This window comes from Triticum urartu, chromosome 3A (assembly GCF_056163025.1).
Source record: "Triticum urartu cultivar PI428250 chromosome 3A, HENAU_Tu73, whole genome shotgun sequence".
Classification (NCBI taxonomy): Eukaryota; Viridiplantae; Streptophyta; class Magnoliopsida; order Poales; family Poaceae; genus Triticum; species Triticum urartu.
Genome location: NC_141875.1, coordinates 683,662,026 through 683,673,704, shown reverse-complemented (window position 1 = coordinate 683,673,704; position 11,679 = coordinate 683,662,026). Strand labels below are relative to the sequence as shown.

General features: G+C 44.5%; 1 protein-coding gene across 1 annotated transcript; it reads right to left on the bottom strand.

The window, feature by feature from the left end:
• Positions 1 to 6,522: 6,522 nt before the first annotated feature.
• Positions 6,523 to 8,588, bottom strand: LOC147981569 (uncharacterized). Its single transcript, XM_087517163.1, has 2 exons — positions 7,347 to 8,588; positions 6,523 to 6,912 (listed from the first exon to the last, which is right to left on the bottom strand). The coding sequence occupies exon 1, from the start codon at positions 8,549 to 8,551 to the stop codon at positions 7,361 to 7,363; it is 1,191 nt and encodes a 396-aa protein (XP_087373289.1). The 5' UTR covers positions 8,552 to 8,588; the 3' UTR covers positions 6,523 to 6,912; positions 7,347 to 7,360.
• Between the last annotated feature and the right edge of the window lie 3,091 nt (positions 8,589 to 11,679).

The following is an 11,679-nucleotide window of genomic DNA, read 5'->3' as shown; positions in this document are numbered from 1 at the left end:
ACAGCCTCCTGTGCTGAGACGTGGGCAGCCAACGAGGGACACCCCTGTAAGATAGTAGGGTTTCTATCTATCATTTGACACTAGCGCAAATGGCGCATGCGAGCGACCTATATACAGAAGGGCATGTGTCTTAATACCTTCGCAACGATTTATGTTTCACATATATCATTCTCCTGTGCTGAGACGTGGGGTCCACCAGAAGAGCAAATCGGAACAGGTTCGGTGTGCTTGACCAGTTCACTTTTGAAAATAAAAACATAATCAAAACCAGGAAAAATAACATTGAGGTGGTATGCCAACTAAGCATCAAATTGAGGAAAAAGTTCGAAAGGGGTAAATGTGACGCAATGTTGCTTAATTGGGGTATATTTTGAGGATTTTCTTAAATTGAGATCAATTCTGTCACAAGTGTGAAGCGTGGGGTAAAAAATGAAATAAACTATTTTTAAATAAAAAATCCGCATCTATCCAAATGTGTTGTGGACTAGCATTTACTTTATTTTTCAATGGTCTTGAATGGAGGACGAAGGGAGTGGGCGATTGCGGGACCTAGCGCCATATCGCCGGCCGGTAGGCTCTGCATTCCTAGCCCCGAATATAGGCCTTTGTTCAGCGATGCATGACAAGATTACTGCACGGATGCGGTGAATGAAGCTATGGCGGCCGCTTGCACACCACCAGAGGTATTCGTTCGAAACTCTTCCGCATTCTTTTTCTGGCTGGATTGATAGCCCCGAATGTGGATGTGATGATCTAATTTTGACTTGGATACCAATCTCGACCTTTTTAGTGCAAATTAGGCACGTGATTTTTCATCAAAAACAATTTGTGCCGAAGGGGTCGGTATCTGTGGGGGGCAGGTGGAAGCCCAGCCATACCAATGCATTTCGTGTCTTTCACTTTCCTTTTGGTGTAACCGAAATAGAACTTTCTGATCTAAAGCAAAGGCAAGTTCCCTTGCTAGAGAACATAAAAAGGTCGACTAACCATTCTTTTCATTACTGGAGAAAAAACATTATTTTCATTTTCTCTTTCATCAATTGAGATGATAGTCCTCTTCCGAGATCTATATATGAAAAAAAAACATGTTGCATCAGTAAAGACTCTAGTTGACTTGAAGCTTGTACAAAATGTCATACAAAGCATACTTAGAGCATCTGCAACCTGACCGCTGCATTTCCTTTGTACTTCCGGGTGGACAACTCAGACAATGTCCAGACAGAAGAAAGAAGAAGAAAACAATCATCATCCGGACCCCTCAAGTCATTTAAATATGTCTGAGTTGTCCATATGAACCCTCATATCCAACCCATAGGTAGGGAGGATATGAGGGCGTTCGGGTGTGTTTGGGAAGTCCATCAAGTTTGATTTGTCCTATCTGTTACCACTTCTCTTTTTGTCAGTTTTTTTTTTGTTTTTCTAAACATACCCATCAATCATATGCATGTGACTAGATATATAGGAGAAAAAGTGAAGAGCATGGCTACATGCACGGATAAATGAAACCTTGGCATACACGTCCGGACAACGTTTGAACGCGTCCGCAGGTGTATAGGGGTCAAATTAGCTTCTAGATGCTCTTACATTTTGGTCATTGCAAGCCACATAGATGTTGTATTGGAAATTGAACTATACAAAATAATTAGCGAGACAAGACGATGAAACAAAAATATCTACTGAAGCTGAATTGACCTAAATATCTCGAGAGATTCCTTATTTGGCCCTTTCTTAAAATCTGCTTCCTTCTTTGGCCCTAGAAAAGTTTTTCTTCCCTTTACGACACTACATCTACAGTTTGTTCCCTATTTGACACTTCTGTCCGTTTTGCCCACTAACAATGTCAAATGAAACATAAAAAGACTCTTTTGGCCCTCATGAAGATGGCTCATGTATACGTGCAGTTGTCTGATGTATTTATAATATTTATTTAGGCTGATGTATCATGATTTAGTAGTGAAGGTGGTTAGCACTAACAATAAATGTTCGGTCTGAAGTCAAAGTATATGAGTCAGCACCAAGTGTGCCGTTTAAATTTGTTGAGGATTATCTTAACAAATTAGTTTAGGCCTGAGCCTACTGTACATGGATTGTTTAGCCTCTAAGCGAGAGGACTATGCCAAAAAAACACAGTAAGCTAGCACCAAGACAATAACTGCGTGTCCTCGGGGATGTGCGCGCATGTGTCCCGGTCCGGCGAGAAGCCGCCGATGTCCTCGCTGGTTCGTGTCCAGCCATCAAATCGGTGTCCTGTGCAGCCATCAAATCGGTGTCCTGTCACCTGTTTGCGTGCACATATGTTTGATCAACCAATCTAGCGCGATGATTAGTGTACTGCTACTCAAGATCGATCAGTCCAGCCGGCGGTTATTAGCAAGTTTGATGAGTACATACGTAAGGTTGTATGCCAGCCTATTGAAAAATCCATCCACCTGCTTACTTCCCAGACTTGTGCGCTGCTTCGTGTCTTTACTCATGTGAGCCAAAAACATCGGTCAGCAGGGTTGCCATACAGCACTTGCACAAGCAGCGATAGTCGAGACCTAAGAAAAATCTCTCCTGTATTATTTTCTCTTTGTTTCTATTTATATCGGCCAAAACAGTGTTTTTAATCCTTTTTCAACATGAGGGGCAAAACTGTATTTTCATGTCTCAAGTAACACCGCTGGTGAGTAAAATGGACGAAAATGTCATATAAGGAACAAAATTTACTTTTAGTGCCAAATAGGGAAGAAGATATTTCTTGGGGCCAAATAGAGAAGCAAAGTTTAACAAAGGGCTAAATAAAGAATTCTCTCAAATATTTCTCCATAAAGAAGACGAGGCTGGTAGCCTGCCATCTTTTTCATCCAACCATGGAACACAAGTGGAGCTAAGTCATATGTCCTGGATATCTACCGGCTAGAGGATTAGATTATTTGCCGGAAGCCCCGGAGCGCCTATACATCAGCCACATGAAAAATTTGTTTGCATGAGTCACTTTTGTTAATCGTTAGATCTTTATTGTACGACCGAAAACAAATCATACCCTCTTCGTCTTCAACCTTCATTTTCTTCTTCCCCACGCAGCCGCCAATCAACCCATTCCTAATCACCCGCCTCCACCCCCACGGCCGGTGGCTACTGCCGCCTTCCCGCCCTGGCCTCCCTTCGACCTCCCCCCTTTACTATGCTGGCCGCCGCCCTGGCCATTCCACTAAGCTCTGGTTTGATGAACAGCTAAGGCGACCCCTCGCGCTAACCCCCATTATTTTTTACTCACTCTTGCCGGCTCCTTCTCGTACACGGCTGGGACTCCCTGTGGTCAGCGCTCGTCGCTACCGCTCCTCACGTCACTGCTGCCTTCAGCCTCGTGTGAAGCGGATGTGGCTGACACTTTTTTCAGGTACCTGTTAATTAGAAGAATCGTTATTTGTCACAGTTTTCGAAGTGTTCTATGGTTTTTCTTAGGATTGTCTCACTGGCGGATGGACCCAAGACCCCAAGTCATTGTTTCACGAGGTAAATAATCAACCTGGGAAGTAATGTGTGAGTTAAGATTTTCCACGGGTAAAAAATAGGTGAACAAAGCCTTGGTTGCCATATCTAGCGAATCGTTCGGCATAAGAGATGACATTTGTGAACGTCTGTCTCGTAGTTTTAGTGTATCTGGAGGACCTGAGTGGTCTTTTTGTAAAAGTATCATGATATTCCTTTAGTTTCGAGTGTGAAAAAGCCATCCAAACTGGTACATGGTAATATCAAAATCGTGTGGCAGCTAGGGCGTTCGCTGGCAGTTTATTCTGAACGAACGTTAGCCAGTTACTAATTCCGAAAAAAACAGGTGAGCCCATCTTCCTCCCCAAATCTACCGCGACCATGTATGCGGGGATGAACGGCGCCGCCCGTGGGAGTGGGACTCTGGGAGGATTGCGGCGGCCGGTGTGGGGGACCTGGGGGGATGGTTGGGCACGCCGCTGCGGCAGCGCGGCGTGGGGCTTGCGGTGCCGGAGCAGGCGGCGCAGAGGCGGAGAATCGCCGCACGTACGCCGCCTGAGGTACTCTCCTGAACCTACCTCGCGGTCTTCTTCCAGTTGTGATTGGCTGCTCCTAGTTGATACTACTAGATCTAATAACCAAATTCACGCCCGCATTTCTCGAAGCAATTCGAGCTGACACATTGGCTGCGAGTTTAGTCCTTCTGCCATGTGGATTATCCTGGGAAGTATATTCAGTTTCCCGTTTGAGTTTGTGGAATGTATCTGCAACTCTTCAAATCGAATGATCTCTAATTTACACGGGCTAATTCTACTTTGAAATTGCCATTTTAACCCTTGTACGCGCTCTCATGTCCAGGCTAAACAAAACGCAGCAGAATTTCCCTTTACAAGACCATGTTACAAGCTATCGGGTGCTCAACTTTGATCCTTTCCTCAAAGGCTGAAACAGAGTGGTATAAATATTTGCAAACTCAGATAGCCCCTAGCTAGTCCACCCACAGGCATTCCGCACACAAACACAATAGCATCATTACATCGGAGGGAGCAACAAAAGCTTTCTGCCAGCAATGGCGGAGCTTTTGGGCATGATTGCGAGTGCCTCGTGTGAAACAACTGGCTAGCAAGCTTGGCGAGGTTGTGAATGAGGAGATCGCTCTGTTGTGGGGGTTCCAGGACGAAGTGGAAGGCTTGGAGGAGAAAATGAAAGATTTAGAGGCCGTGATGCATGATGCTGACGATAGGCTGCGCCGAGGAGAAAGAGATGGGGAGGCAGTTGGGCGGAAGTGATGCATGATCCACCACCACGAGCTCTAGTTCATCTGTAAGTAATTTGCTCCTCTACTGCCCCCTTGCCGATTTAGTAATTTGCTCAAGTACGTTTTCCGCCGTGGATTCTGAGTATATTGCATGGGTTTGGAATCCACTCTGTTCATCGGTGGCTTATTCTATTGTTTTTTCTTCTATTATTTTTATGTTGGTTGATGATCGGAATGTAGGTCTGATCCAGTGGCAACAGCCAGTGGAGGAGCCCTGAACAAGCCCACATATTTCTAAAAATCTAGTCATATTTGCTAACTTCCACATGTAAGCCTGCAGAAATGTACTGCTCCCTCTGTAACTTTTTATAGGACTCTTTTAGTCCATGGCAGTGTAAAAAAATATCTTATATTAAGTTAGAGGGAGTACTATTTAGGATTGAAGGTTTAATAGGAAATAATTACTTGAACTGCAGCTTCAACTGCAGCTGCATTGCAAGGAAGTTTTACTCATTGTTGGAGAGGGTAGGATGCGGTTGAAGAGTGAAACCGGTAATAGCAGAGCATGGAGAGGCAAGTTAAATTTCTGCAGGGATTAGCACCTGCAAAGTTGTGATGAGGAAGGAAGGAACCTTGCGGGAGAAAGTTCCAGAACATCCATGCTTTTCTCTGCAAATTGTTAGTATCAATTGAACTTGACTGACTTTGTTATGAAAAGATGCAACATAGTGAACTGTTGAACCTTCCTATATACTGAGCTTTGTTAACCAATAAATAGTTTGCATTGTTCTGGCTAATTTCAATCTGTATGCTGAACTTTAAGTATCTACTCGGCTTTGAAAGCAAAGATGGATAATTCTTCTCACGGTATGAGCTCTCTTTGGCAGCACAGCTGAGGGTGAGCAACAGGCGGAGCTGGACGCGCCATGGAGTTTCAACATGGGAAGATGGAATGGAACACTGCTTCTGAAAAGCGGGTTGGTTGCAGGACTGAACTGCTAAGTGCTAACTGTTATAAGTATACGAACTTCCTTAGCACCCATCGATATTACAACAACTATGTGCATTTGGCAGGATTGAAACAACCCGCTTCGCTGTATGTTGGTTTCTATGGAGAGAGCAAGTGAAATCGTTGAAATAGAGACAGAGACTGCATAACTCATCGACGTTGCGACAACATTCTCTGCGCTTGTACAGGCGGGAAACCCCTTTCTCTCTTTTGCTCACGTATTGGTGCAACTCTAGTTTAGATTTCTGACCTTTCTTCTTATCCCAGGTTGGATGACACAACTGTTGGTCTGGTCAGCTAAGACAGCAGTCAGACTGAGTCGTGATGGGAGTAGAAGGCGAAGGTCAGAGTTCTCTGTCGGATGGAACAATGAATGACAGAATGAATAATCGTGATGGGAGTATGATACACATTGTTTTCGCTATTGTATTTCTGAGTGCCAGCTAGAGATGGCATCGGACCAATGTACATTATTTGTGATGTACATGCTTGTTTTCATGGTGCACTCAGAATCACTGTGTGTGTGCTCATAAGATAGCTAATAATTACTTGTCTTGTTTGCATATCTAATAAATGCTACATGTTCTTCACTTGATATTACCTTACTTTGCATTTGTCAGATTTTGCAACTAGGGTGCAGTTTGATCGCCATTTACCATATTCCGCTATTCTCAAGTTTATCGCTTAAATTCATTAGGTCGCAACATGGGTCGCCTGCATGATGATGTATTACAACTGGTCGCATCTCCCACCCTTAAAAAATGAAGCATCTCTCACATACTGAAGAAGGGAAACTCCGTGAGCCTGAAATATTGACACCTAAGGTTTTGTACATGATATGCCCAATATGGCCTCGGTAAACCAACATTATTTCTCTAAGCTGGAATGATATGAAATACTGGTACTACAAATCATCCGGGAAACAGTATTATGCTTGTCGAAAAGATTCGCAAAGCTGCGTACATTACATACCCATGTTCAGAGGCCACGGTACTCTGCTCATGCTGAAATAGATGCGGATAAAATGCTTTGTATATGTACAGTAGAATATATATATGTCTTTTATTGGAGAGTAGGTTTCAAAGTGAACGATTACCCTGATAACCACTCATCCGAGTTGGAGATGCTCCCCTCCTGGTGGTAGGTACCATCGTCTTGTGCTTCTGGGTCACTGGCATCATAGACAAACGAATTTCTATAAGATGCCATATTAATTGAGGATGAAACATTCAATTCTCATACCATAATTGAAAAGAGAACGGCAACGAAACTGACGATGCCAGTGATTGCACACTGAATTACGAGTTGATTCAGTAATTTGAATACACTAACTTGCGAGCTGGTGCGGGCATACATGTACACTTACTTACAAGTTGCTGAGCAACTCTGCAGAGAAAGAAGCAAAAGATGATCTAGCTAGTACTCATTCCTGAGACATGCAAATTATTAGTGTCAACATTTTCAGGGATCAGCTTAGCAGCTTCAAACGATATGCCCAATATGTAACACATGCTGCTAAAGAGATAGACACATAAACTTCTTTATACACAAGAATAACATATCAAAACCAAATAAGAAATACAAGTCACTAGAGAGCAATTGTACCTTTGTACTAACTTTCACATAGCTCTGTGATCCATAGGAGAGCAACAACACATGCTCGGAAAGACCCAAACAGGTGCCCTAAAATCGGAATCAGGCCTTCCAGCTCCCTCTAAGTTCTCAGCAACAAATTCATCACAAGATCCATCGGCCAAGGAATACTCGATCCAATTCCTTTTGGCATCTGTGAAGTATAAGCAGTCCCTTCGAACTCCTGGATGATCTGGACCAAGGGAACTTGCAAAGTAATAACCTGAAAAGCATGTCATTCCTTTCGTCGGAACAACACAGCCTACAAAGTAAAAATATGTCAAGAACAATGTGCTATCACCAAGGCTACTAGTCCTTGTCCACTTCCCCTCCATTGACTGCCACCGAAAAACATGAAACTCTTCTGGGCAGTCCCCAACAGCGCTAATAAGCAACAACTCATCGAGACACTCTGCGAGACAGAAATACGAACTCCCATGTGCGGCCTGTGTATCCAAATTATCTCCAAAAAACATTAATTCCACTGTATTCTTGTCTGACAGATTGGCCACGGCGAGACGGTAACATAGGCCGCCAACATCTTCAGATCTGACAAGCGCGTGTAGGTTGCCCTTGAGAAAGATCAAATCCTCCAGGACATAGGGTTCAGTGCATGACGCCACACGCCACTCAACATCCCCAAGGCGACAGTACTGGACGGCACGGCCGACCGTCGGAACGAAGGCAAGGACGAGATCGCCAGATAGGAGGAGGCGACAGAAGGGTGCCGGTGGATAGGGGAGGCGAAATCGCTCGCCTGTGAGAAGGTGGACGAAGCTGAGCTCATGGTGGCTGGGGCTGGCGATGGCGATGCGACAGCCAAAAGAGTAGAAGGCGGCAGGGTTAGGATCAAAATCATGGAGGGGGAGGCGGAAGCGCAGGCGACGACGGAGGGGGAGGTGGAACATGGCTCGAGATCCGGGGACAAGGAGGAGGTGGGGGGCTTGGGAGGCGAGGTTGGATGACGACGGAGGGAGGAGATCCCGGTAGGTTGCGCGGACGGCGAAGAAATCCTGGAGGGTGGTCAGGCAACTCGCGATTTGGGGGATGAGCTCGGGTAGGAAGTAGGGTGATGAGGTTGTTGCTACGGGATTTGGGGGCGAGGTGGGGGAGGAGGAGGAGGCCATGATGGTGGCCGACAGCGATAGTTTTCTCCGGTGCGTCGCCGACTTCGTCATTTAACTCATTGGATCTGCTGTTGGGTGATGCGTTGGATTTGCGCGTGTTCTTCTAAGAGAGAATTCCTTATCTGACCCTTTCTTAAAATATAATTGCCTTTTTTGGCCCTAAAATTATCATTTTCCTTCTTTAATATCATAACTTCATTTTCTTCCTTCCTTGACACTTATATCATTTTTTTGCTATTAATACCGTCAAGTGCGACTTGGAAAATCCTACTTACCTCTGCTTTAGCACGTAGTACAGAAACATAGAAAACTCTTGTTTAGCCGAACAGTCCCACATTCTCTCCCAATTCCACTTCTTTCCCGATTCCTCTCCCACATTCACCGCAAGCCCTAACCCTACCTTGCGCGGCGTGAGGTACACAACAACGGCCGTGCGAGGCTAGGAGAGCGGCATGGAGGAGGGTGTGGGCAACACTGCTACAGATGGCAGGGTGGAAGGCACGGTAGAGGGGGGCCACGGAGCTGCACCAGTCTTGGCCTCGGGCACGCATGGTGGGGAGGCGGATGGCAGCCAAGGACCAGTGGACAATGGGTGAGGCGGCGTTCTGCCAGGCTCTATGGAAGAGGGCAAAGGATTTATGCTGAAGGGCCACGGCCTTGCGCCGGTCTTAGCCTTGCACGGTCAGGGCGGATCAATGGACGGTGGCCAAGGATCACCGAAGTACGACGACCGTGCGACACCCTCGGATGCGACTATATCGTTGTGGTTTGAAGGGTGAGTTCCTCTCTTCTCTAGATTTCTCAAAATGCAACAAATTACTTATAGATGGATATTTCCTGGCAAATCTGCAATGGAAAAAACACAAAGATTAGGTTCATATAAAACAAGTATGTTCAAAGATCTTGGATAATATGTTTACACAAGACACTTTTGTTATTTAAAATATCATGCAAGTACATACGCAATTGATATTTTGCACATGGGTTATGTATGCACAAACTAATGTGTAAGGAAGACATGGGAGTAGAAAGTACTAATGATTAGGTTTATTTGGCTTTTACAGGATGGATCTGAATTCAACTTAACTGCTGAAAATTAAAATGCTTGGCAACCTAAAAAAAGCTATAAAGAATATCCATTGCTTTTGCTTTGAGAAGGTTATCGACTCTGATGTAACAAATTATAAGGACCCAGTTGAATCAATCGTAGAGCAGTACGCGACATGTTATTTGGAAGTTGCACATGTTCAGTACTATGATGCATTTTTAAAAATCTGCCCTGAAGGAACATATGACCAAGAATTGGTGTATTTATTTAGGACAGTAAAACCGAGCTAAAACGAGCCCTCTCACGCCCTCAGCTATTTGAGCCGTCAGATCTCGTGCTAGGATCAATGTTGGCTGTTAGATCTACTGTCTCCACCACCTGTTTTTTTCCTGGCCGGGCTGTCTTAAAGGGCTGCTACTCCAGGAGAAAAATTTGAGGCATGTGGTTGCGCGGGCCTTCCACTTGGCTCATTTAGCTGACTCTGTGCCAGACGCCGCCCGATCGGTAATTCTCCGGTCACTAACCCTCGTTCATGCCTACCTGAAAAAAGTGAAGGCGAGACGGAGAGACGCGGGCGACGCGGGGATCAGATCCAGGCGATGTAGGTGATACGGGCGATGCGGGCGATCGGACCGATCGGTTGCAAGGCGCGGAGAGGGACCGAAGTTCTATCACCAAAGATTGATTGATAAATTAACTGGCCATTGAGACCAGTTAATGGAGTTGAATTGTCAGTTTCTATGTTGTGCGTGATTGGAATTCACCCGCCGTTGTTTAACGCAAGGAGTAGACCAGCCGTTCCTAATCCTACAGGCCATTAATGGAGTGGAGGTCAGTTACAACTTGGCTGCTCCGCCTACATATGCTCTGTCCAGTCCCCCGGGTTATTTCCCCATTCTTCCCCCGGCAATAAAAATCCCTGGAGTCACGCGTCTTCATTAGGTTGCCCCTTCATCTTGAAAATTTGCTGTAAATTTTCCTTCTCACTGCAATCCCTTCATGATTGAGTGTTTGCACTCAGTATGGGCTCCTGCTGAAGCTGCTTTCCACTCCTAATTTGTAACTGAGTGTTTGCACTCAGTATGGGCTCCTGCTGAAGCTGCTTTCCACTCTTGATCCTGAAAATGAAAATAAAAGAGGCATTATATTATGATCTAAAAAAAGAGTTTCTTCATCTTTCTAGCCTCTAGTTGTGACTGTTTTGCCCCATTTTATCTTGCTATACATTTTAATTGGAAAAGTAGATAAAGTGTTGTCTGGAAAACTGCGTCAATATTGAAAACGTTTACATACTCGTTTGCACATGATCGTAGGTACTTTATTGGAATGAACATATGACTGAGTGATTGTTGCATACAGATTAATCACTTGGTAGCTATAGTTACTTCTGCGGGATATTCTAATGAACATATGACTTCTATACATACGTAATCTATCCAATGAGTTTTGCCTTTATTGTACGACACGTTTGATATTAGTTACTTCTGCGGGATATTCTAAGTCAAGTGCATGCCAAGGCTTTTCAGAAGCGTATCATGCATGATTTGGTACATGATCTTGCTTCATTAATTGCTGCTGGTGAATTTCTTGTTCTTTGATGCTCATGTTACTGGGCCAAGGAGTTGGAAAAACGCAATTCATTGCCGACATGCAGAGTTGATACAGTACCAGAATCAGTCCAATGTTTTCGATTGTCTGCGAAAAACTTAAATCCCTCCACATTAGAGATTAGCAGGAATGACAACTTCCTAAAGAGGCATTTTCTGGATCCAAGTACACGCATGTGCACTTCGGTATCTTGATCAAAACTGTCTTAATCTATGTCAAGCAAAATCATGCTGCCATGTTCCATAAAAATACTGAAGCTACTTTAGGTATCTTGATGCCACGGGATTGCCAATGCCGTCACTTTCTAAGAATATGGAAACTCTGATTATGTCCAATTGCTCACATGAAACCTAGCCTGACAATTCTGTAGCTTGCACAAACTTTGTTATCTGGACCTACCCGGTAACAGATGCCCTGATAAGCTACCTACCTCATTGGGTAAGCTCTCTAAACTCTCCTTCCTCAACTTGTCGGTGTTGGAAGTAACCCAATGTCCAGTCTGATTAGAAGGATATAGGATTAA